At 41.9% G+C, this 24,570-nt stretch overlaps 1 protein-coding gene across 1 annotated transcript; it reads left to right on the forward strand.

The window, feature by feature from the left end:
* Positions 1-343: 343 nt before the first annotated feature.
* Positions 344-19,222, forward strand: TMEM167A (transmembrane protein 167A). Its single transcript, XM_068177075.1, has 4 exons — positions 344-474; positions 10,401-10,510; positions 15,303-15,337; positions 18,476-19,222. Exons 1-4 carry the CDS (start codon positions 472-474, stop codon positions 18,544-18,546), a joined length of 219 nt encoding a protein of 72 aa, XP_068033176.1. The 5' UTR covers positions 344-471; the 3' UTR covers positions 18,547-19,222.
* Positions 19,223-24,570: the final 5,348 nt, after the last annotated feature.

The raw sequence follows: 24,570 nt of genomic DNA on the forward strand, positions 1-24,570 counted from the left end.
ATCCCGGTGATCCCGGCTGTCCCCACACCGGGACGCGGCCCCTCCCCCGCTCCCCTCAGTGCCGGTGCGGGGTCAGCGCAGGGCTGATCCCGGTGATCCCGGCGATCCCGGCTGTCCCCACACCGGGACGCGGGCCCTCCCCCGCTCCCCTCAGTGCCGGTGCGGGGTCAGCGCAGGGCTGATCCCGGCGATCCCGGCTGTCCCCACACCGGGACGCGGCCCCTCCCCCGCTCCCCTCAGTCCCGCCCGACCTACCTCCCGCGCCGCCACTTCCGCCTGCGCCGCGCCAGCCAATCGGCGCCGCGTCCGCCCGCCCGTCCCGCCCCCCGCCGGCAGCGCCGGCCAATCGCGGCGCCTCGCGGCGCCGCCAGCCAATGGCGGCCGTGCCCGCGCCCCGGCGCGCTGAGGGCGCGCGGTGCGCGCTTCCGCCCGTGGCGGCGGCCGGAAGGTGATGTGGCGGAGCGCGGCGCGATGGTAAGCGCGGGGCCCGCCCGGCCCTGCCCGCTCCGGGACCGGGCCCCCGCCGCTCCCCTGCCCCTCCGCGGCCCTGCACGGTCCCCCAGAAGTCGCTCACGCCATGGGCCGCGGCCCGCGGGAGCGGGGCCGCCTCAAGGCTTTGCTGGGAGTAGCGCGGGGCGGGTTTGCGTCGGGGGTTTGGTGACGGCAGAAAAACCCGTTTTGTGTCCGTGCGGGGCATCAGCAGCCGGTGCGAGGTCGGTCAGGTGCTGGGCGTATCTCTCGCGGCCTCCTGGCGTCATTTTTGCGCTACGTGACGTCACGGCGCCGTCGTGTGACGTCATGCTCATGGTGCAGTGCTCTGAGCCGCGTCATTGTCTGCTTTTCGGGGGTGTCAGAGGCCCAGGTCCCCTTACTCATGAAAACTGTGAATAATACATAAAAGTACATATTTGTCTATATATATGTATGTATTTATATATATATACATATATATATATGTGTGTGTGTATAGCATTTCTTATCTATGTATATATACATAGATATGTATATATACATGGCCTTTATTTCATATTTATAAAAAATCTAAATGTTTATGGCATATGCAGTATTTAGGACTATAGACGTACATGCAATATAACTTGACATATAAATACCTAGTCTTAAATTTATTCATAGTTATATGAGTAGCTGAGATGTGTAAATACATAAAAAACAAGTAAGTACATCTGGAAGAGGATATCTGTGTTTGTATATGAGTTTATTATGTGTATAACGAATACATGTGGATACAAAGGTACTTAAGTGTATATTTATGGGTGTATGCAAATGTATAATTGAATATTTTAGTAACTATTTATTATACATATATATAATACGTATATATAACCAATACACCTTATTCTAAAATCCAGCCACCTAAACAGTGTGGGGTTTTTGTATTTAAATGTATATATATGTGTATATATTTAGTATGTGTATAAATATATACATTCTTTTTGTAGAGTTGGTATAGAGGCAAATTGGTAATTTTTTTTTGTTGTTTGTTTGTTTCCTCATTTTTCCAGTCTCTGTGCAGGTAATACAAAATAAGGGTTTGCATTTCTGTCATAGTTAAAGCTGAGCAGTGAAACACTTTTTCTCAGTCAAGGTTTGTACATTAAATGTTTGTTTATCAACGACGTTTATATGAGCAGAGCAGATACACAAATTCAAAATTAAAAGGAAAACCAAAGGAATAGCTGAGTTAACTTAGGGGTTTTTTTTCCTGTACAAAGTACATGTTTGTCCACGACTTCAGCACAGGGTTTCTTTTAAGATGGGAATTTTTGATATTTTTGGTTTGGGTTGAAAGGGACCTTTAAAGATCACCTGGTTCCCCCCTGCCATGAGTGCTGACAGATTATCCATCATTGCAGGGTTGCTGTGCAGTTTAATGGAATATTGCTGTATTTCCGTTGTATTTACAGAAGAGATCTGCCCCACCTGAAGTTTCTTATGGCTCAGTTCAAAAAAAGGTGCCCAGGATCCCAGATCTTGTCACCAGCAGGAAGTTGCTGGGAGTTGCTCGCCTGAGCTATTCCTTGGTGGACCTGCTCTAGTCTGGGGCTCCAAGCAGAAAACAAAAGGAGTGTTTTTTATGATGAGAGGGATAAATTATCTCAGGAGATCTAAAACACATGTGCAGAAAGCAAGAGACTTCTATTCAGTGCCATGGAAAGGTGAATATAGAGAATTACAGCAGCAGCTCACTCTTCTTTATTGTACTTAAAAGGATTTGAGGTGGTAGAAAAAGGCAAGAGACCTTTGGTGTAACGGATTAAATGCAACTAATTACTTAATATTATATTTTTATGTCATTTATATTTTATATATTTTCTTAGTGATGTGTAAGAAATATATAACAGTAACTTAAAGGTAATGCTTAAGAAGTTTATGGCAAGTGTTTGAGATTCTGTTAGAATTAGCTTCTCCACTTGTCCCTGTTCCTTGCTGGAGGGTTACTCTGTGTGCTTCAAGGACTCTGAAGCAAGAAGCTCTTGTAAGGATGGTTTGCTTATGATTTAATGGTGAAAATAAGTTTCTTCAGCATTATTGTGGTGTTTGAATTTCTTCAAGAGAGCAGCAACCCTCCAGGACTTTGTGTTGTCCATGATGCCACCGCTGGTGTCAAGGCATTTCAGGGGAAAACAAGGATAATTTTTGACTTCACATTTGACTGTGAGAGAGGAAACAGCTGCTGTCTGTGTGTCATGAAATGGAAGAGGTTAGAGCTACATCTCAGATTTATTCTCCTTGTCCAAAGAGTAAGAGCTGCAGTTCTGGCAAGCTAGCAGCGCTCTGAATATTCTATATTCTATAATATTCTGAAGCATGATTTCCAAAGGACTCTATGCCTTGGAAATTTTTCATTCCATTGCTTTCCAAGCTTCCTTACCGCGTCCTTCCTTGCTAAGCAGATGAGAACTTGAGCTTGGTGAAGGGCCAGCTGCTGCCAAGCAGAAAAACAGAAAAAAAACCACTATATATATGTGTAAGCTGACTTTTACCTGTCTTTTCTTTTATGTGAAAGCAGAAATTGTGGGATTTTTTTTTTCCCTCTTCACTGCCAGTGGATAGGGAAAAAACTCACCATTTTGACTTTAAGCAAAACCCTCACTATTTTAACTTAAAGCAGCTATGGAAGCCAGTAGAAGCTGCTCGGTGGATTCCAAACTTGTTGGAAATGGAAGGGATGCACCAGAGATGCAGAGCTCCCTCATTTATTTAGGAGCAGAACCTGTATTGTTTGCTGACTTCCACAAATCAGTTTGCCCTGCCAGCTTTCAGGGTTTTACACCTGAAAGCTTGACAGAAGTTTTACTGGTGGGCTTGAAGAGTTTGCCATGTGCATGGATGGAAAAAGGGAAGAAGACAAAGGTAATATTAAAGTTAATGAGGAGCTTCTCACCTCCTGAAAGGTGGTCTTCACTTTCCTTCATGGCAGAAATGTGAAGTTACACTCAGACAGAATTTGATGATGGAGAAAATTCAAAAGTACAGAAAACTTGATGAAAAGGGCTTCTTCTCTGTCACCCTCTGGTTGGGGCTGATCCTGGCCCTACATTATTACCCAAAAATTGATTTGGTAACTCTCCACAAACGTTTTGGTCACAGTCTTTGTTGCTCTCTTAGTGTGGTGTTTATAGAAGGAAGGGGAGTTGCTCATAGAGCCAATTGTAAAAACATTCATTAGTAAATATTATTTCAGACCAAGCTGTTGGATATAAACATACCAGAACCCAGGACACTGCTCTGAAAAAGGAGCTTTCAGGAGTCTTCAAGTACAAAGTTTTGTTTGTCTTACACAGAATTACAAGAATGAATCCATCCTAATTCAGATTTGCTAGCAGCTCTGTTTTTATCAAGACCTAAAGGTACATAGGTTTAAAAATGTCTTCTAGGTCATACTACAATTTTAAAGTGTCTTTGTATTGTGAATTTATTTCACCTGAAGTGTTCAGCGTAGATACTTTTGTCACCTTAGAGGACGATGTCAAAGTACATTGTCAGTGTTTTATTTCTGTGATTATTGAACTGAGGAAATTATTCTGTCACGGTAAGATGGTCTCTTTTTGGAAGAGTGGGATGCAGTGAGTCTGCTATAACAGATTCACCCAGAATGACACTGGTTGTGAGAAACCATTTCTTTCCTGAGTGCCATAAAAAAGTGAATGTCACAGTTTAATTTTTTGGTTGCCTGCGGCGTTAGACACCTCACACATTCATTGTAAGAGCTGCAGCACTGAATATGTTTTTCTGCTAATGCACAGAGCCAGGCATTCAAACTCAGCAAAAGTTTTTGATTTTCAACCTGATGACTGTGGAGACAAGGTGAGAACAGCTGTGAAAAATATTACCTGAATTCCAGATGCTAAATATTCAAACCATGCATGTGAACATCTGCCAAACAAGAGACTTTCAGAGGTGCTGTGGACCTGTCCAGGGCCAAGGGACAGACTTAGCAGAACTTGTCACTTTTTCTTAACTAAGTATATTTTTTCCTGGTATTTTTGTTTGAAAGAAATGGTTTGACTACGAATGAGCAAAAAAAAAATTTGGTAAATAGTATACATAAAATATTTATAGTTATGTTTTGTACTTTTTAAGTAAATTAGAATATATCTTCTTTTTTGAGAAGTTAGACTTTTTCCCATGGCTATGTTCACATTCCTGTAGCACCTTCAGTTGCAAACTCCTGGTTTTTGCATGCTGCTTTTATTATAGGAAGGATATCACCTGATTCCAAGGGTGCTTTAGTATGACTCTTACCTCTTCCGTTCACACACAGAGGCTTTACTGTTTTTTTCAGTTTCAGTACTAAATTTGTGGTGAACAAAAGAGTGTGGTGTGCAAAGACAGGAGAGTTACTTATAAAAAAATGGGGTTATTTAAAATACTGTTTTTATCTAATGGGGGAAGACAGCAGAGGACAAATATCTCTGTAAAATTGAAAACTGCATAATCTACAGAGAAGACCTGGAGGAAAAGGTATTATAAGATTTTACTGACATATCCACCATAATTCTTTATTTAGTAAATATGTGGACATACACACCTTTGTGCTACAGTGACCCCAGGAAAGGACTTTAATAGTCACTTTGATTTTCAGAGTGAGATATTTTGGTGAAATGCTGCACCTGCTACCTGCTTGCAGCACAAGTTCAGTTTTCAAACTAGATATTGGGGCAAAGAGGGAGGAATGCAAACAAGTGTGAAATTTCAGCATCATCGCCTGGAGGTGTCTTTTCACTGCTGGTCTGTGGATTTGAATTACAGTAAAAATCCTAAACGTGCTAAAGTCAAATGAGCTTTTTATAGGGGAGGGCAACTGTGTCCATATGTTTAATTGAGTTCAATTTAAGTTGTTTAATTGTTTGAGGAGATTGGTTATGTTTTAAATAGATGTATTAGTCTTCAGTTGGCTGGAAAGCATACATGTTAGTTGCACTTGCCATTTAAACTTGACAATGTGCTTCTCCAGGAAACGACTGGGAAAAAAATTCCCTATTTCCCTAATCAAGCCTTAGCTTACATTCTGTGAGTGCAAAACTACATCTTTCAGACAGAAAACTGAATGAACATTAAATACAGTACTTAAATTCTTTGGAAACAAAATACTGAAGAGAACATGCTGTAAATCCAAAGTAAAAAGCCTTACTTACTCTGGAACAACTGCATCTGGCTGGTATTTGGATACTTACTAACACCCTTTGCTTAATTTTGTTGTGTACTTTTGCCAATAATTGCTTCAAACTTCACTAATTTGTACTTTTCGTAATTTTTTTATGGTGCTAATTAGCATGCCTCTTTTACAAATGCTTGTTTTCCATTTGTTTTGATCAGATTGCATTTGGCAGCAGTGAGAAGAATAATTATTTTTTTAATACACTGGAAAATAATACAATTAGATGCATGTTTTAATTAGTTTTTAGCAATTGCTTTGACTTTCATGCTGGGAGTAGTACTTCGTGATTAATATCCTATTATTTTTCTCAATATTATATTCCAAAAAATTTGATTTTACTGATGAAATAAAGAGTTGTACGGCCTAATGGAAACCCTAGATAATAAGTATTTTCTCTTTCAGCTTTGTAAGGATCTCTTTGTTAAAATTTCATAGCTTGATTTAATTTTTCTGTAATGAAATTTTTATCAGCTCAAGCTTAACTAAAGTTTTAACTGCAGTGTGCATGCTCTTGTTCATAATCTAGTATGAGAAAGGCAGCTGAATGATTTGGTATCAATATTTGGCTCTAGAAAACAAAATCATTCATCAATTTTACTATACTGAGGAGGAAAAAAAATAAAACCATTCTAGAAAGACTGAATATTCTGCAGCGTATTACACAAAGTAATACTTTCTTTAAAATATTCCAGTTATTTGTCTGTGTTTGCCCACATAAATTGGTTGTCACAATAGTAACCACAGGGCAAAGTTTTGCAACTTGCTGGCACTTCAATGGCCTCTGCTTTTAGAGCACGGATGGATGAAATCATCGTGGTCATGCTGCAATCAGAGATAAAATAATAATTTTGTAGATACTTTAAGTCTAGGGAAGGTTAAGTTTTGATTTCAGTGCTAAGTCTGCAGAGATAAACTCAGAGAGCTTTTGTGTTAGGCTTTCTACCAAAAGGACAACAGCATAGGGTTTATGTTCACCTCCTGCACATTTCATTTCCCCTGGAACCATGATACCAGGTGGTTTATTTTATACAAAAGTTTGTGAGGCAAGGGGAAAATCAGCAGGTCCTTTGTGACACAGACAGTTGCATCAAAACCTGGGGTGTCATTTATTGCTGTGCTGCCCAGGGGTTGCATCATTAGGTGGTTTGTGAGCACGGTGCTGTCTGCAAGGACAGGGAACAATGTGTCTGAAGCAGAGAATATTGGAGTAATGGAGTCAGTGAAAACTGCAGAGATGGATAAATTACAGTGTCTTGTCTGTGGGTGTTGTCAGAGCAGAGAAGTGCTTAGAATTAGAGCATTCAATACAGCTATTTCTGCATATTGAATTAAATACTCCTGTGAAGTGCAAGATCTGTTGGTAACCACAACTCTGAGCTGGTGCTTTTTTTCTTCTTCTTCTGCCCAAGTGTAGTAAATTTAATGCTGAGGGATAACATTGTCTGTGATGAGGTTTACAGGAGCTGTGCAGTTGTTGTCATGATTCCCTGTCACAGCCACATAGGTAACTTTTAATTTTTAATCAACTCTTAAGTGCATTAAACTTCAGTTTCTACTCAGATTCAGAGTATATTCATACATCCCTAGCTGTACCACTTGATTTCCAACTACTGTATATTCCCATGAGTATTTATTTTAATACAAGCCACTGCTGTTAATCCCAACACAATAAAACTTTCAGGAGTATTAATTCTTTATGGTTTATTATATGGAGTTTTTACTGAGATACATTATAATCAGGAAATAATATTGAGTCTTTTTTTAAAGGCCTGGTTTTGGAATGGATTTAAAACAGCCTTTGGGCATGTAGCTCTCAAAGCTGAAGTCTATAGCCTTAAATTTCCAAAGACATTGGAAAAAACTTGTCTTATGCAAGTTCAGGTGAATACAATACCTCGTTAGGGCTGCAGGTGATGTGGTGGTGCTCAACACAGGACGGGGCACAGTGGGGAATGACACAGAATGGAGCAACTGAGGTGTTCCCACTATGTCAGAAATGCACCAAATGCAGATGTAGAAAATGTCAGCCTGTGGAATTAAAGCTTGTACTGTCTAAAAGCAGAATAAAATGCCAGTGCTGGTTCTTTCTGGCTTTGCAGCACGAATCTTAGGAAGTTAGTTGTCATTTCACCCTCATGGGGACACAGTCTGAGAGACAGCACCAGTTTCTCCATGTGCTGAGATCTCTTTGTAGTGGGAATGAGGCTCACAGGACCTACCATAAGCCAGTCAACACAAGTCAAAAATTGAAATTAATACATTTTCATCAGAGCAACCCAGTCTAAACAAATGAACAGCAACACATCTACGTTGTCCAAGTAGCTTGGTATGTGAATGCAGTGTTTTTTAAAAGGATTCTGAGCAATGTATATCTCTTGCAGCAGCTTTTAATTACATCAGTTGGAGCAGCCAGATGTAGGCTGCTGCTCTCTGAATTCAGCTGAGCCATGAGAATTACTTCAGATGTGAAGAGTGAAGCCGTTTAATTCAGGAATAAATCCTCATTTCCAGGAATTGTAAGCAAATTTTGGAGAGCTCACATCTGCCCTTTCAAAGTGGCTGTGCAGATAAACGTGTCATTCAGAGCACGTTTCAGTGGAAGGGCAGATGCAATTACAGCCACGCATATCTGGGGAAGCACGTGAAGACCCCAACAAAGAACAATTATGTACGATTATATACTGCCCCAGTTGATTGACTGATAGCACGTTTCATGAGTATACACTTACAGCCCCTGCTTAGGAGGAAGCAAGCGTGCCCTTCTGCCGTTTTGCAGTGCCGGAGTGCCCGGTGCCGCCTCGGGAAGCAGCTGCAGGAATTCATGGGAACGCAGGGCTGTGAGCTGTCAGAGCAGCTGTCTGTCTGTCCCGCAGGACTGATCGAGTTAATCAGTTGATAGGCAGTATCTGGCTGTGCTGAGAGCAGCCGCTCCTGGATCCGGCCCCGCGGCGTTCCTAGACCCGCAGGAGCCAGGGGGAATTGAGACTTCCCTGGTTTCTGGAGCTGGCAGAAACTTCTGCTGAGCACAAAGGCTCCAGAGGCTGGGCATGGCAGTGTGTTGTCCTTTCGGAAGAGTCTGTCCATTATTTATGACATGATGGGGCAGAAGGAGTGGCTAGTTGAGCTAAAGTGATAAATTAAACGTGATTTAGCAAAGGCTACAGGAGTAGACCAAACAGCCTCATGGCTGGGACAGGAGGGCTGGCTTTGGATGTGGGAGCACTGCTCCCTCATCACAAAAAGGGTAGGTTTCAGGGATGCTGAAATCTCTCCTATACAGGGTGCAGTGTCAGAGCATCTCTGATGATGCTTTTTAACAGAGTGGCCTGTTGGACCCCATTAAGTTAAATACTGAAACTACTTTAGATAGCTAACCCTGCCTAAAGCATGTATTCAGACTGGCAGCTCGGTGCATGTTCTGGAGTTCATATGATTCATGGAGACTTCTAAATAAGATAAAATTTTTTGTTCTGCTGTTGTTGATTTTGGTGGGTTTTGATCACCAGGTTTTTTTATCTCAGTATTGGAACACTTATGAGTGTTCCAATGGCTTTCCTTCTGCTAGAACTTCTCATTTTTCTCTCCTAATTTCCTGCTAGTGCCATACTGAACTGGAATATTGTGGGTTTCTTTTATAATTCTCATTAGCTAGACAGATTTGATCAACAGAGATTGAAAACATTATAATGTTGTGACATGGGAAGAAAGCATGTGCACATCAACTGAGATGTGCCTCAGGCTGCGTGGAAATGAAGGCTCTGATGTGCCCTAAAGTATGCTTGGAGAAGGAAATGCCAATGTATTATCCCTTCCTAAGTGCTAAATATTTACCTTTAATTAAATGCCACTACTTGGCCAGCTGGGTTGAGCAGTATGAACACAGGAGGTAGAAGTTCATCAGAATTCCAGAACAAAGAGTGAATTTATTGCATTTGCTTTGACTTTTTTTTTATTTTTTTGGAGCTCACACTAAATCAGATTTGCAAATGAGCATAGCAGAGCAAGGGTAAAATAAAGCTTCTTGAAATAAACAATTGCCTCTTGCACCACCTGGCGCTGTTACACTGACCAGAATGTCAGATGAGACACTTGAGAGAAACCCCAAAACCATAAAAAATAGTTTAAAAAAAAGGTTTATGGGATGCACTCTCTGCCTATTACTGGTACTTCACGCTGTAGTAAATTGCCAAATATTGCAGCAGTTTCTCAAGAATTGTCTCTTCTTACTGCCACTAGGCTGAACAGTGTTTGCTGTCAACAATAGAACTTCACAGTCCTAAGGCAGTTTCATCAATTTCTTCAGGATTTACCATAGAACTAGAACTTCTGAATAAAGATGTTTTCAATTTACAATCAGAACGTTATTTGAAAATAAAAGTAACTGGTTATCATAGTGCAGGTGGGCTTAACTCTGTGTATTTCTAAAAATCTGTTAAATTTGGCCTGTAGCCTTTAAAAAGTGGTATATTAACAAACCTACTGCACATTTTGTGTTACTTTTTGTCTTGGCTGCTACTGGTTCCCTTGCCAGTCAGTCCTCACCTCTACTTTCACTTGCCAGCACTGTATTCCATTGATGCAAAGGTTTTCTGGCTCATTGTAGGTTTCATTTTTGGTGTTGTCTAAGGGGTCATCCGTTTTTTCCAGAACTTCCACTTTGAGAGGAGTTCTGCACTGCAGAGGTGTAATTCTTTGTTTTCCTGATTCTCTTCCGTAGTCTGCCATCTTCAACTTCCAGAGTCTGCTGACTGTGATCCTGCTGCTCATATGTACCTGTGCCTACATCAGATCCTTGGCTCCCAGCTTATTGGACAAAAATAAATCCGGGTATGTGGCCTGATCATTTCAAACATCCACAAGCTGTGTGGGTTCTCCTGCAGCCTTTCAGCATCTCCTGATGAAGTCTGGGATAATGCAGATCCTGCTTTGAAAATTTTCTTTCTTTGAAGATAAAAATCTTAATTTTGTACCTCACAATAGAGTGCAATAAGGTGTTGGCAAGCACCTAGTTGCAGTTTTATTGAAAGAATTTATTAGCTCGCTAACCTTGCTTATACTGCATTACTAATCTTCTAGATTTGTAGCTTCATTGGTAGATGCTTATTAGAGATACAGAAATGAGGGACAGAAATAAAACATTCTCCTGCATGTGGCTGTTGTTGCAATGATTTATTTTTGATTCCTAGGGTGGGTAAGAGACCAGCAGAAACTGGCTTTTTGCTTGTTTTCAAGATAGGTGTTTTGCAGATAGACATTTGAAACACAGCTTTAGCAATAATCTGTAACTAAAGTATTTTTTAAAATAAGCAACGCAGTCCTCTTGTGTGGTCTGTTCAAATCATGGTTTTGTATTCTCTAAGATGAGGGAATTTCTAGAAGAGGTTTTGAAAAACTTCTACAAACCTAACTTTATTTTTTAATCATATGGATGCTAGCTGTGATCAGCAGAGCTGTGATTTAAGTGTGGTGGGTTTCAAGTAACCACTGGGCAGTTGTGACACAGAAATCTCTGGGGCTGCCCATGGAACTTCAGTAATGCTGTCACCTCAGGTTAGTGCAAAGGAGGTGATATTTGTAGAAGCAGGAGGTAATTCTAGGTGGAAAAACAGGCTTTTGGATTCTGAGTGTTTGACTTCTCCACTTTTGCCATTAGGTCATTTCCTGTTAAATAAAATTTTCTTCTTCCCTAAATGTCTTCCATCACTTTGGCATTTAAATTCAGAAGTGTCCAGTTTTTAATAGTGTTGTGGCCAAGAACCCCAAGTGTTTGTCTTCTGAAAACCTTCTCTGTAATTAACCTCGGGGGTTGCTGTTTTATTACCCAGGTTTTTTTTAAATTTTAGCAGTGTAAGATACCCAAATTACGCCAGCTTTTTTTTTTTTTTTTAATTTGGAGTTCTAACATGAAAACACTTGTGTCCTTTTATATGAGGCCATGAAATTGTCACTGACATGAGAGGTTTCTTTGGATGGAAGTAAAGATGGAAGAAAGGATGACTTCATGAAGGACAGGGAGTGGGGGGACGAGGGGAGTTTGGGTGTCTGCTGGTGGAAGATAACACAATAGTCAATGAGGTATACACAGTAAGAAGTAAGAATGTTTATTTTACTGATTAAAATTTTAGTGCTGTTCTTGGCAAGGAGTATTTCCTTTAATCTGGAGCTACTCTGTTTATTCTTGAGGCAAATCTGTCTGGAGTACAATAGAACTCTCTTCATAAAATGTTTCCAAGGGGTGCTGACACTGTGGAGGAGTTGGGCGTTTGATGTGTAGGTTTGTATTTATGTAGGTGTAGGACATACCATTTTGTTTTAAATATATATATATATATATATATATATATATATATATATATATTTGTAGACTACTTTGTACTGGAGAATAAAACCTTGGCCTGGAAGCAATGAAAGTTGTTTCCTGTATGGTAGATGTTTACATGGAGCTCATATGGTGCTAAACCCCTTTCCCTCTCTTCTAATGTGCTCCATGCTCCAATGGAAATGTCTGGATATGTGGGATAAAAAAATTAAAATTAAAAACAAAATAAAGCAAATTCTAGTGATACTTCAGTATACCACAGAGATGTTCTTACCTCATCATTCCTGGTCCAAATTAAAGGCATAAAAAAATAGCAATAAAATACTAAAATGATGGAGAAGGGGGAATGTTGGTAGTTATTCACTGTATTTCTAAGTCAGTGGTGATTTTGCTGAGCATTTAGGTCTGTGGATAATAAGTGAAGAAACATTTCTGTTGGTTGAGAGATGTTGTTGCACAGTGATGTCACCCATCCTCATAACCCTCTATTTCCTCCCCCTCATTTCTACCAAAGTGTGTCTTTTCCTACCAAGCCAAACAGAACCTTAAACCTTCATTTTCCCTGAATGTTTCCATGTGCTCGGTTCAGAGCAACAGTGCTGCAACAGGCAACTTTCCCAGCAACAGGCTGGGAAAGCAAGTGGAGATTTACTGTTTCATGCTAACTAGAGGAGAATGTACACCACAACATAATTCTCTCCTCCCTGCTAACCAGAAAGATGTGTTAGCTCATGTGCAGCAGAGATCCCCTTTGATTTTCCATCAGCATTGCAGTGGGGATGTCTCACACTCCCTCCTGCAGTGGCACAGGGCTTCTCCTGGTGAACACATGGCTTTTTTTGCAGCACACCCACTAAGGCTTCATCAACTCCTCCTCAGCTTAAGAGGTTCCATTTATTTGGGGTTTTTGTCTTCCAGGTAACCACTTACCACAATGACTGCTTTTAACATTTAGCACTGAGGGCCAGGAATTTGCAGCAAGTTGTGCACTTTCAGTCTGTGGCTGCCAGAAAGAGCAGGGATCCCAGCCATTCCCACACCTTCACCTGCATCCAAACAAGGATGGAGCAGAACACCAAGGGTGGAGAAGGGACAGTGCAGTTACACCAAGGAGTTGCTGCAGAAGGAATTGTTTTGGAGCAGAGTTATTCAAGGCAGCATCACTTCTGTAGTAACCAAGCAGGTTTTGACTTGCAGAGGTTCTTCTTATGGACATGGGATGAGCTCTAGTGGAAAAACCAGGGGAGGACGAGGTCTGCACAGGCTTTTCCTGCAGGGGGAACTCCTTAGTTCTTCCAGAGGGCATATGATCGGAAGGTCCAGAATTCAGTTTGCTTCTGCTCAGCAGCAGGTTGCGTGGACCAACAGAGGTAATGAGCTGTTCCAGTAGCACAAAAGCCTCTTCAGATGTTCTGGTGTCATCATGGGAAGGCTGGTCGGTCCTCAAGTCAGTGGCTTCAGGTTCATAAATTGTTAATTGCAGTTGTTAAGGGCAGCTGGTGAAACCCATCCTCTGTTTTGTACCTGGCACATCAGGTAGGAAAATTTCTGTTTTCACCAAGGGGGCTTTGTAGGGCAATGTGCAGTAGTGGCTTCAGATTAGTCAAGAAATCCCCGAGAAGACAAAAAAATACCTTGGTGACACGGTGAGGCAAATTCAGCACACTTCTGGGCTGCCTGAAAGGGTTAATACTCTTTTTCCCATGCAAGATTCTTCAAAAGTATATTAACAGAACGGTAGTGTTTCATTTGTTTGAGCTCCTGGGCAAGCTTTTGAGAGATGGCAATATGAGAAGCGGGGCTGTGGAAGTTTTGCTGTTGGTTTCTTAGCATGCAGTCTGTAAATTGTAATTTTACAGAGAGTGAACAACAGTTTTGAGAACCTGAGGTGCTATCAATGGAGCACTTCAGGGCTGTGCACTTTGCTCTGTAAGATTTCCACATGAATGCCTTTGTACCTGCACACATCTTCAAAAAGTGCATAGATGTCTTCAGGTTACTTTATTGCATGACCTCTTAGCCCTGAAAAGTGTGGTGGTCTGTATGCAGGGATCATTACTTCTGCTTGTGGAGCTACATAAAAGCAGGAATAAAAGAGCTTTGGCTGTACAGAAATATAGTCAAGCCCAAATATGTGCACGTGTATATATGTTTTGCTTGAGGTAAAACTAAAATCTAAAGCACAGATGAAAATGTCTGTTTTCTACAAATGGAAATGGAATGCTGTTCATGATAAACAGGTCAGCAAGGGGTACCTAAGTCAAAATTAGTTTGAACACCTTACTTGTTGCCACCCTTGGTCTTCACCTGCCCAACACTGAATCTTTGTCTCAGAAATAGAGGAGGCTGCTAAATGGACAGAGAGATGCTGAAGTAAACCAAGACCATAAAAGAGGACATAAAATGGAAATAGCATAGAAATAAAAGATATGTTGACTGCTCAAGCATGCAGGAGCAAGTGATCCAAGCTTACCTGTATGCCTTTAAATATGTTAGAAGTAAGCAACTCTCAGAGCCCAAAAAAGGGTAAAGACAATCAAACCTTTGTGGGTATGAGTTCAGAACATTATTTGTGGGGGCTGTATCTACTCCCTGCTTGATGGCAGTTCTCCAAGTGCTTCCCCACAGTGTTCTGTGCCATGCTATGAAGGAAACCTTCCTGCAGACAAGCTTTGAAGGGCTGGAATCTGTCTGCTTACACAGGACACCTCAGTATTGTTCCACTTGTCTTCCTCAGACCCTAGAGCAGTCCCTGCTCCTCAGGAGCTGTCAGCATGAGATAATTTTAGTTATACAGAGAAACTGTAGGTTTGTGACATCCCTTTCAGTGTTCCCTGGGTCGAATTCTGCTCTTTTTCCATTGCTGTTTCACTTGTGAGAGGTAACATCCTGGGCAAGCAGCACAGGAGAGACACGAGCAAGGTAAACATTGGTAAAGGAATAAGAAAGAACTGAAAGAATTGGGAAGATTTTTTTCTTCACAAAATTTTCTCTCTGGAGGACTTCGTTGCAGATAAATATGGGGCTCTCATGAAATCTTTAGATCTGAATGAATTCAATACATCTTTGCATGCAAAAACAAAGACCAAAAAAAAAACCAAAACATGCTAGACTTAGAACTTTGCCACTTCTGTAATACATACTCTGTACCCTTATGTGCTGGTATCTGCTGTTTCCTGATGTTCAGAAGGGAATCAAGTTGACAAATTACTGTCAAATCAGATTATTTTAACATGAAGAAAATCAGTTGACTTGGATGTATTAAACCAAGAGCCTAATGAATTTATTTTATCTTTACAGACTGTTGGGGATATTCTGGAAATGCGCCAGGATTGGTAATTGTTTTATTTTTTTTCCTTTCAAAATCCTTAGGATCAGTCCTATACCTAGCATAATTTATTAGGATGATGTTGCCATGTAGCAATGAAAACCATACACATCCTTGGTCTTCAAAAATGCAGGTTTTAACCTCCATTAAATAAGGGGGCAGGATATTGCTTTCTTAGACTAGCATCATGGAAATCCTGTTTCTTCTCATGTCAGTTCATGTATCTAGTGTTATATTTTCAGAAGTCTTCTGCACTTCTTGCCACGTGACACAACCAAGGGTGTATTTCTAACATGCAAAGAAATCAGCGATTTCTTATAAACTGCAGTCTGTTTGAAATTGCAACGGACTGTTGAAAAAACCCCAGATATTTACCTTATAGTAATAAAACAACATAGAGTTCATAATGCATTAAGGTTCTGTTTAAGCATAAATGTGGTTTTTTTTCCCTCTCATTTCTTTGCTGAGCTTCTGTGCACTTTTGAATTACACAAAGCTGTTCGTGTCAAGTGACATCTGCACACAGGCTGATCAGCTCTATCTGATTCTTGACATTTTCCCATAACATTGGTTTTATATTTATTTTAATCCTTATCCTGAATTTATTTTGAGAAGGAAATTGGAATATGCAACAGAAGTTTAGTCTTAACATTAAGGTATATCCACGTTTTAGGGGAAAAAAAAAACTACTAACCCGTCATCAGTGTTCAAATTGCATTGTTAATTCAGAGCAGAAACTTTGAACTTGTAATTCTAGATCTTCCTATTTATCATTGAACCTAAAGAAAGCCTTTATGATTCCCTTTTTGCATTCCCAGGCAGAACATTTTACAGGGTGTCAAAAAAGCATTGACACAAAAAATAGGGTTTTGGTGAAGACTAGTTGTTAAAATGATTGCAGATATTGTCCTATTTAGATAATAGACATAGCAGAATCAATTTTAGTGCTGTAATTGAAAGATACTGGGAAGGTGGCAGCTGTCAGAAATGAATTTTGAGCTATACCAGTGAAAACAAATGTAAAAATTCAGCTGCATTAGGGTTTGTTCAAGGTTGAAGAGAGTGCCTCACCTTACCTTGCCATCTTCTTTGTAGTTAAATAAGTGCAAGGATGTTTTTTTTCAATTAGCTATGTTTCTTTTGCAACAAGGAGATTTTATGTGTGTTAATCACAAAGGCAAGTAGAAAGTGTAGGTTTTAAAAATGAAAAGGTCTACTGGCTTCCTTTACATTTCACATCCCTGGTATGTTTAAACAACCTTTTCACATGTACATAAGATCTTAATCACCCGCAAGTGGTTACATATTTACAAAGTTGTGCAAAATAATGTTTAATCCTGCCACATGGTGATTTCGCTTTTAAGAAAATTAAGAGCAGAAAAGCATAAGCCATATGAAAATTGTAATACCCTGAACCGTAGGAGTTGGACTTCCTCAAAATTTATTTTAAACAGATGTGAAACTGCAGACATTAATTCGTTCAGTCATTTGAAGTTTAATTAAATATATGCCAGATCATGACAGAATCTTGTAATGTCACCGGGCAGTCAATCCTGTGTATGGGAGATGTCACTGCAAGTATTTTATTTTTCTTTTACTGTGGAAAGTTTGTTCCCTCTGTGTTTAAAGGTCCTGCTGGTAAAAGAAAAGACTTTTTTTCATAAAAATTGCACCATGCTAGACTTGGGAGCCTTGGTGTTTTTTTTCTTTAATGTTTCTCTGAAAACTGTGTCTCTGATAAGGTGGTTCGTAAAGACCTCACACAGCAAAGGGAAATTGAACTTTGCTTAAAGCAAACAGCCCCAGCTCTGTCTTTATACTCTTGGGTGTGTAAAAACAGGGATATTCTCACTTGAAAGACACGTTTCAGTATTAACACTCCCTGGCAGTTCTGTAAGCTGGAGGTATCTCCAAGGAGAGCTCAGAGGAACCATGAAGAATAAAGTTTAAGTGTAGAAACATCTTGCTAATTAATGGAGAAAGTGCTCATATAAGTAGGTACCAGTGTGGTTAACATTACTGATGTTCCCCTGGTTGTGCTACAGTTCCCCACCTGAGAATCTTTTTTTTCTTGGTGATAGAGAGACCTCTGTAACGTTCTGGACCAAATGGATGGGAATAGATCTCTCACAATTGCTTTTGCCACCAGATAAAAGTCTGTTAATGGAATAAACTTCCTTCCACAGTTTTTCCTGGGAAACTGTGATACCAATTTCAGAGAGTCTGAAAATAGAGGTATCTGTGCAGCTTCTGTGATCTGCTGACCATTTTTGGGACCAGACCCTCTCCACATGCTAACAATCTTATGTCTTCTTAGCAAAGCAAAAAAAAGGCATCTGGCTCTGTCTGGGCAGCTGTGAGCTCACAGCTGTGGCTGCTGCAGGACACCCTGCATGGAAGATTCACACTGCAGGTGGCAGGTACCAAGACCAGACAGCACCAGCTGCACCTCAGCTGATACAGAACTGCTCCTGAGCAGCCACAGAGGGGCAGAGCAGTCAGAAATGGGCTGTCCTGGGCAACTTTCCACTGCCTGCCCACTGACTTTGGCACTAGGATGTAGCAGCAGCATAAAACTGCACCTCAGAAAAGGTGATTTGTAGTGAGATGGAAGCCCTTACATCGGCCTGACTCTGAATTGCCCAGTGCCAGCCCTGCCATGTCAGGGACACCTTCCACTGCGCCAGGCTGCTCCCAGCCCCAGTGTCCAGCCTGGCCTCGGGCACTGCCAGGGATCCAGGGGCAGCCCCAGCTGCTCTGGGCACGCTGTGCCAGGGCCTGCCCACCCTGCCGGGGAACAATTCCTGATTGCCAGTGTCCCATCCAGCCCTGCCCTGTGGCACTGGGAGCTGTTCCCTGTGTCCTGTCCCTCCATGCCGTGTTTACAAGTCCCTCTCTTAAAGCAAATAACCTCAACTCTGTTTTTATGTAGCAAAATAACCTGTCCTACGTCTGAGTTTCTCCACTGCCTGTGCATGTTCTTTGTGAATACACAGCTGTACTTCTGCGTGCCTTTCTCCAGCTAGAAATGTTGGATATCAGTTTGCACATGCTGTGGCAGAATTACACTAGACTAGGAGCAGGTGGGTCTGTTTAGCCATTGCCTAAATTTTTGTTTGTTCTGGGTTCTCTCCCCTCCTGCCAGGTGAGCGGAAGAGCCCCTACGTGGCCGTGTGCTGTGTGGTGATGGCCTTCAGCATCTTGTTCATGCAGTAGCAGCTGGAGAGTGTCCCCGAGTACCCAACAGCAGATCTCATGTCAAGAAAGGATGGGAAGCCTCAGCAGGTCTCCTCTCACACGATGGATAACCTGTCTCCTGGTGGACACCCCTGCAGGTGGACCAGCATTAGTGATCACAACCCAGATGAGATGTGCTTGTTAATGCCCGGGCAACACTGACACTCCTGCTGTAACTCATGGAAGGGTGTCTGGTACATGTCTGAGTTTCAGGGGAGCTTTGCTCTTTTTTTTTTAAACACCATGCAGCTGAAAAGGCTTGCTGTTTTTAATTCCTTAAAATTTCTTGTCCAGTAGATCCGTTGAAAGAAACTTTAAAATGGTAAATCAGCCACGGCAATAAAACCACCCTTTGAAGAATAAAGAGCATTTTTACTCTAGGGGATGTTTATCAGAGTATTTTTAGTTCTTGCTACCTGAACAATTCCTCCTGATTTGTAACTGATGGCTCCACTCCCATCCTAAAAATATGACCTCTGACCTAAGTTACATTCAGCTATTTGTTTCTAAATGTGTAATTTATCAAATAATCTCTCAATATTTCTGTTTTTAAGATGTGAAATAAAGGCAGGGACCATAATTGTAGTGATGTCTGATTAGCTGCTGAGAAGGCAGAGGTAGGGGATCTGAGACACCTGGATTGCTCACTGTAAAATACCACATGTACTCATTTTTAGAAGTTCCAAAATGTTGTGAAAAGGATTCAAAAGTCTCTGCTGCTGCTGTTGCATGCATGGAAAGATTTCTGAATTAGCAGAATGAACAGCTGCAGATAAGGAAGTAGCATGTCATAAAGGTTGAAGCAACTAAATTACACTCACCAGTAGTAAAGATTAGATTACTTATAATGATACCACCCATTAGCACTTACTTCTTAATTTTGCACACTTGTAGTGATCTAGTGACTTCTTCAATAATGCCTGACAGGTGTGTGTTGTATCAGACAACTGTGTGACTTCATGCTGGCTGCATGTGGGAGAGTTGTCTGTTTGCAGTATTTGTTGTTCTGGAAAGGCTTCTGATCAGAAGGAACAAAGCTAAAAAGTAAAACACACTTAAAGGTATGTTAACTGTTGTCGTTCTTGTTTGAAAACCTTATTTTCATCAATCCAAGTTATCCTGCAACTAGGAAAAAGGTGATTTTGCGTTACGACCTTTGTGTTGTCTCACATCTACCTGCGAATCTAAATCACCATCAGAAGCAGCCATCCAAACTTTCCTATTCTGGGCTCAGGAAAAAAAGGTTTCTCCAATTTGGGCCAAATGAATACTGGGCAGGAGACGAGGTGAGTGCAAAGTCTGCTCTGTAACTTTAAATCTGGATGCTGCTCCAAACAGGGCATCAAAGCAACTCGGGTTTGGATTTCAAAGGAGCTGTTCCTCAACAGGGGAAAGGGAGATTCCTAAAAGGTCTTGGGTTTTGACTGTCAAGTGTGTACATGTTCAAAATATGCAGAGAATCAGCTGGTAACTTTTTATGTTGAGCACTTACATTCTAGTTATTACTTCTTTTAATAAATAATGGCGTTGTTATGATATTCACACATTTCCTAGTCATCCAAGATGTTCTAATTGCCAGATGAATTCTTAATAAACCGTGGGATTTAGCTGCAAGTAGGAATACCAGTGAAAGAGCCCAGTGAAATTTTTTGTTCTGAGTGTCTGCAATCTACTAACATGGAGGAACTGTGTTGCAAAAACCTTCTCTGTTGAGGTTTTATCATCCAAGAAGGTCAGACAAGCCTCTTCCTGTTTGTTATTTGTTCAAACTTTATTTGTTATATGGCATCTCATCCTTTTGGCCTAAGTGTGGGTGATGGATACTTAGTTGGGATTTTTTTATTTATTTTCCCCTTAAATGGCATTTTCAGGCTGTTCATTAGGAGCTAGCTGCATGGCTGCTCAACAAAACTGTCTGGAAACAAGATCTTTAAACTGGTAAACTGCAGTTGTTCTGAAATTGCTGCTTCAGGCAGGTGTTTGCCTCAGGAGTAGGTCTTTGGTTTTCAAGTTTTTAGCTTAGTTACCAATCTTTGATGAGATTGGTATCTCATGTCTTTTAGTAAGATATAGAGTAAATACTGGTTTCCCAGGTTAGAATCTTAAAACCATTTTGCTTTCTTGACTTTCTTTTTGTCATGAAAGTGTTTGCACCCCCAGCAGATCTGTACGCCTTTCCCCGTGCAAAAGGAACAGTGATTAAATGTGACTGAAGCTGTAGTTGTGCCTGCTGCTGTGGAAAAGTATTCCCACACTGGGACTTCATCCTTTTTTCCTAAACAGCATCATGGATGTTGTTGATGCCCAAACATCTGAAAAACAGCATGTTGCTCTTGGAGCACACAGAGTATTTTATACCCTTGCATGTACTTGGTATGGATTAATATTATATTGATTTCCATCCACATCTGCACTTATAAATGACCTCAGATTCAAAGCAGGGATTTAGGAAGGCTGAATTGAACAGCAGCAATTGCCATGTTGGGAAATGAGTAAAGCATGAGTAAGAGATGGGATCACGGTGAAGGTCTGATGTTCTGGAGGGACTGATAAGCAGCTAGGCAGACGTGGCTGGTGGAGGAGGGAAGACAAAGTGGAGTCCAGGGATGACAGGAAGATTTCCTGTTCTTGGAACAATGTCCCTGTTCTGTGAATGCCCTTTCTACCTCTGTAACCACAGCAGTGAGCAGTGGAAATACAGTGTCACCAAGAGGTGAAGCTGCACTGTGATGGAGGGAATAAATGCTTGCTTAGTGCTCTGAGGCTTTTATTATTTCAGTTTGTCTCCAGTTCCATCCCACTGGCATCTGGGGCAGAGCCCACTCTCTAATGCCTAGGAAGGCTCATCATGATTGATTCCTTCCCCTTTTCTTCCTTTGATAATCATCTTCTAGAGAAAAGAAAACAAAACCAACATCTTCCTCATGATTTAAAATGCTGAACTTAGTGAAACCCACCAGAAGCCAGGAAAGTGTGATGTAAACCTGCTTCTCATACTCAGGCAGCATCTTCACATTATCTAATCCAAACATTCCTGAAATCAGGGCGACACATTCCCAGCTAAGGAAAGTTTTCAGCCAGGTTTCTTTTCCCTCCCTTTTATTTTGTTTCACCTGAGCATTATTGCTCATTCCAGACACATTTGGGGAGTGCTACCAGCATCTGTCACAAGGCTTCACATGCATTTGGTGGCACTTGGCTGCCTAGAGAAGCAGTTTTCCCTTAGCTCCTATGGGAGCTAATGTCAGGCCTGGGAGATTCACACTGAAAAACAGGTTTTGAGCATGAGGCCTGAATTGTTTACCTGGCTGTTCTATAAATAGCACCCCTTTTCGTGACACCTCCACGCCATAAGGCAAAAGGTGTGGAGGAATAGTCATTCTGGAGGATCTAATAGCTGGGGAGAATCCTCCCTGGGTGCAGCATGACCGGTGTCACACAGCTGACCTGTACTCACTGTTAACTCCATTTCAAACCTGAAGGGCTCTTGTGGCCAAAGGCACGCGTGTGTTTCTCAGTCGGTCAGTATCTGACTGGCTGTCATCCATCTCCAGAGGTTTTGCCTACTTCCATGAGATGTTCCCTGTCTCATGTAGCACAGATACTCAGCATGACCTGTCTCCTCACAGGGTACCCTTCCCCTTGGCTGTGTGACAGATGGAGCCCATGCTCCTCCGATGGAACATCAGCCAAGATCAAGCTTCAGAGGCCTCAGAAATAAAATCACCTTTGGCACTGCACCTGCCTTATCTCTTCCTGCTTCACCAGTAGCTGCTGGAAGGTTGTCCAAGACTTCCTTAATCTGAATGAAAAAGACCTTGAGAAGAGTGTGTTACTAACTCGTGTAATCCCCTCTGCTGTGAGAGGGAGATGCCAGCATTTCCTCAAGGACCTGGGTATAAACATTTCCAGGGAAACAACTGCTGCTGCCAGCTCCTGGGACATCAGTAGGGGAGATAATTATTAAATTAAGGAGTGAGGAAGTTCCTACCTGGTCTGTCACGTTCAGAACTTTCTATGAGAGCATCTCATTATCATTTATATTGTTTGAAAGGGCTCTTTGGAGGGTGTGCCATGGGAAAAGAGGTTTTCCCTCCAGCCCAGCTCTCAGTCAGTGGGAAGCAGGTAGTGCCCATCCCCAGCTGCCACAACATTCCAGTAAATGGCCATGTTTGTGCAAACTGGTTGAGCTGAGGACCAGCTCTCCAGTTTATGCAGGCCTAATTAACCTCTATCATATCTTTTTCAAAATAACACAAACACAAAATCTAAACACACTGCACCGGGCTCGCTGATGCCCTCTGCATCACCCATTTACATAGGCAGAGGAGCCTATCACATCACCCACACAGCATACCAACATTTACCTTTGACAAACTCAGTGGTTAAAATACTGTATTTTCCCCCAAAAAAAGACCAAGATGTTTTTAAAGGGTAAAATTATATATAGCTTCATTTATTTCGGGGGAAAAAATTAAAAAAAAAAAAAAAAGAGGAGACTTGTTTTAAAGAACAAAAGACTTGTTTTAAAGAGAAGTCAAGCCAGGTCAAAATATAGAAATACCCTTGTCAATTCTAAAACCTCCACAGCTGGTCATTCCCACATGCAAAAACTTAAATAACCTTTCAGAGCTGTAGTAGGGCTAACAAAAACTCCGACCAAATGATAGATGTATTTGGACATTTGGATGTATAAATGTCACACCCAGCGGAATTAAGAGGAAATAAATAGTACTTTGACAGCATTGGCAAGCTGTGTTTTTGACTGTGTAGCACCACCAGCATATTTTACATGTGTATCACAGTCGTGAATAAGCCAGTCCAGACACACATTCACAGACCAGTTTTGATTTCCTATTAAGCTACATGCTCATTTTCTTCCCCCCACCCTTTCCAGCTAATAAAGAGCCAAGGGAACACACTGATCCTTGTCTCTTTGGAACAAATTACCTCCAAATTCTCACAATTGATTCACACAACTTGGATCATTGGATTGGTAAAACTCCAGGAGACAAGGGAAAAAAAAACCCTTCCCAGTGATAAGGCATTCTTGACATTTGAATTGTTTGTCATTTATTAAGGACATAAAACCCTGATACCAAAGATGGCACTTGAAATTATCATCATCACTGGAGACCTGCCCGGGGCTGGGGCTCCCTGCTCCAGAGGGGTTTTTGAGCACACTCAAAGACTCAGTGAGTTCTCCCCCCACCTCTGCCCTGCACAGAACGTGCTTCTGCCTGCCCAGGGACACATTCTGGCATCGGTCTGATCACTTAATGGTACCCCTCCTGCACAGACCGGAGGCATGGAAAAGATTTTCATCTCTGAATTCACCGTGGCTTCTGGAAGTAATAAAAACTGTTTCCTCCTCTTCTTCTCACAAGGAAGAGCAAATCCTTTGAAATCCAGCTGCTTTCAGGTCATAGCTTGGTTGGTGGGTTGGTTTGACCACTTTCAAATTCATATAATCACAGACTGGTTTGGGCTGAAAGGGACCTCAAAGCCCATCCAGTGCCACAGGCAGGGACACCTTCCTCTGTCCCAGGCTGATCCAAGTGTCCAGCCTGGCCTCAGGCACTGCCAGGGATCCAGGGGCAGCTCCAGCTGCTCTGGGCACCCTGTGCCAGGGCCTGCCCACCCTGCCAGGGAACAATTCCTGATTGCCAATCCAGCCCTGCCCTGTGGCCCTGGGAGCCGTTCCCTGTGTCCCGTCCCTCCAGCCCTCGGCAATTGTCTCTCTCCATCTTTCCTGCAGCCCCTCCAGGCACTGGCAGTAACGTGGATTATACACCTCCCAGTCTCCTCAGGGAAAGCAGCAGGCTGACATCCCTATTCCACCCAAATTCTCCCCGGGACAGTTTCACCCCTAACACTGGATGAGGCACAGGGCACGTGAGGAAATTCCTGTTTCAGCACTGTGCCTGTGCCAGGCAGCAGCCCAGGGCATCACCTGCCAGGGCTGGAGAGGCTGCCCTGGCCATGGGGAGAGTGAAATCCACT

Source organism: Anomalospiza imberbis, chromosome Z (genome assembly GCF_031753505.1).
Source record: "Anomalospiza imberbis isolate Cuckoo-Finch-1a 21T00152 chromosome Z, ASM3175350v1, whole genome shotgun sequence".
Classification (NCBI taxonomy): domain Eukaryota; kingdom Metazoa; phylum Chordata; class Aves; order Passeriformes; family Viduidae; genus Anomalospiza; species Anomalospiza imberbis.

Excerpts from the sequence above, each read along its gene's own strand:
- TMEM167A (XM_068177075.1), top strand. Across the intron at positions 10,511-15,302 it reads TTGGACAAAAATAAATCCGG|ACTGTTGGGGATATTCTGGA; the intron begins GTATGTGGCCTG and ends TTATCTTTACAG. Across the intron at positions 15,338-18,475 it reads CTGGAAATGCGCCAGGATTG|GTGAGCGGAAGAGCCCCTAC; the intron begins GTAATTGTTTTA and ends CCCTCCTGCCAG.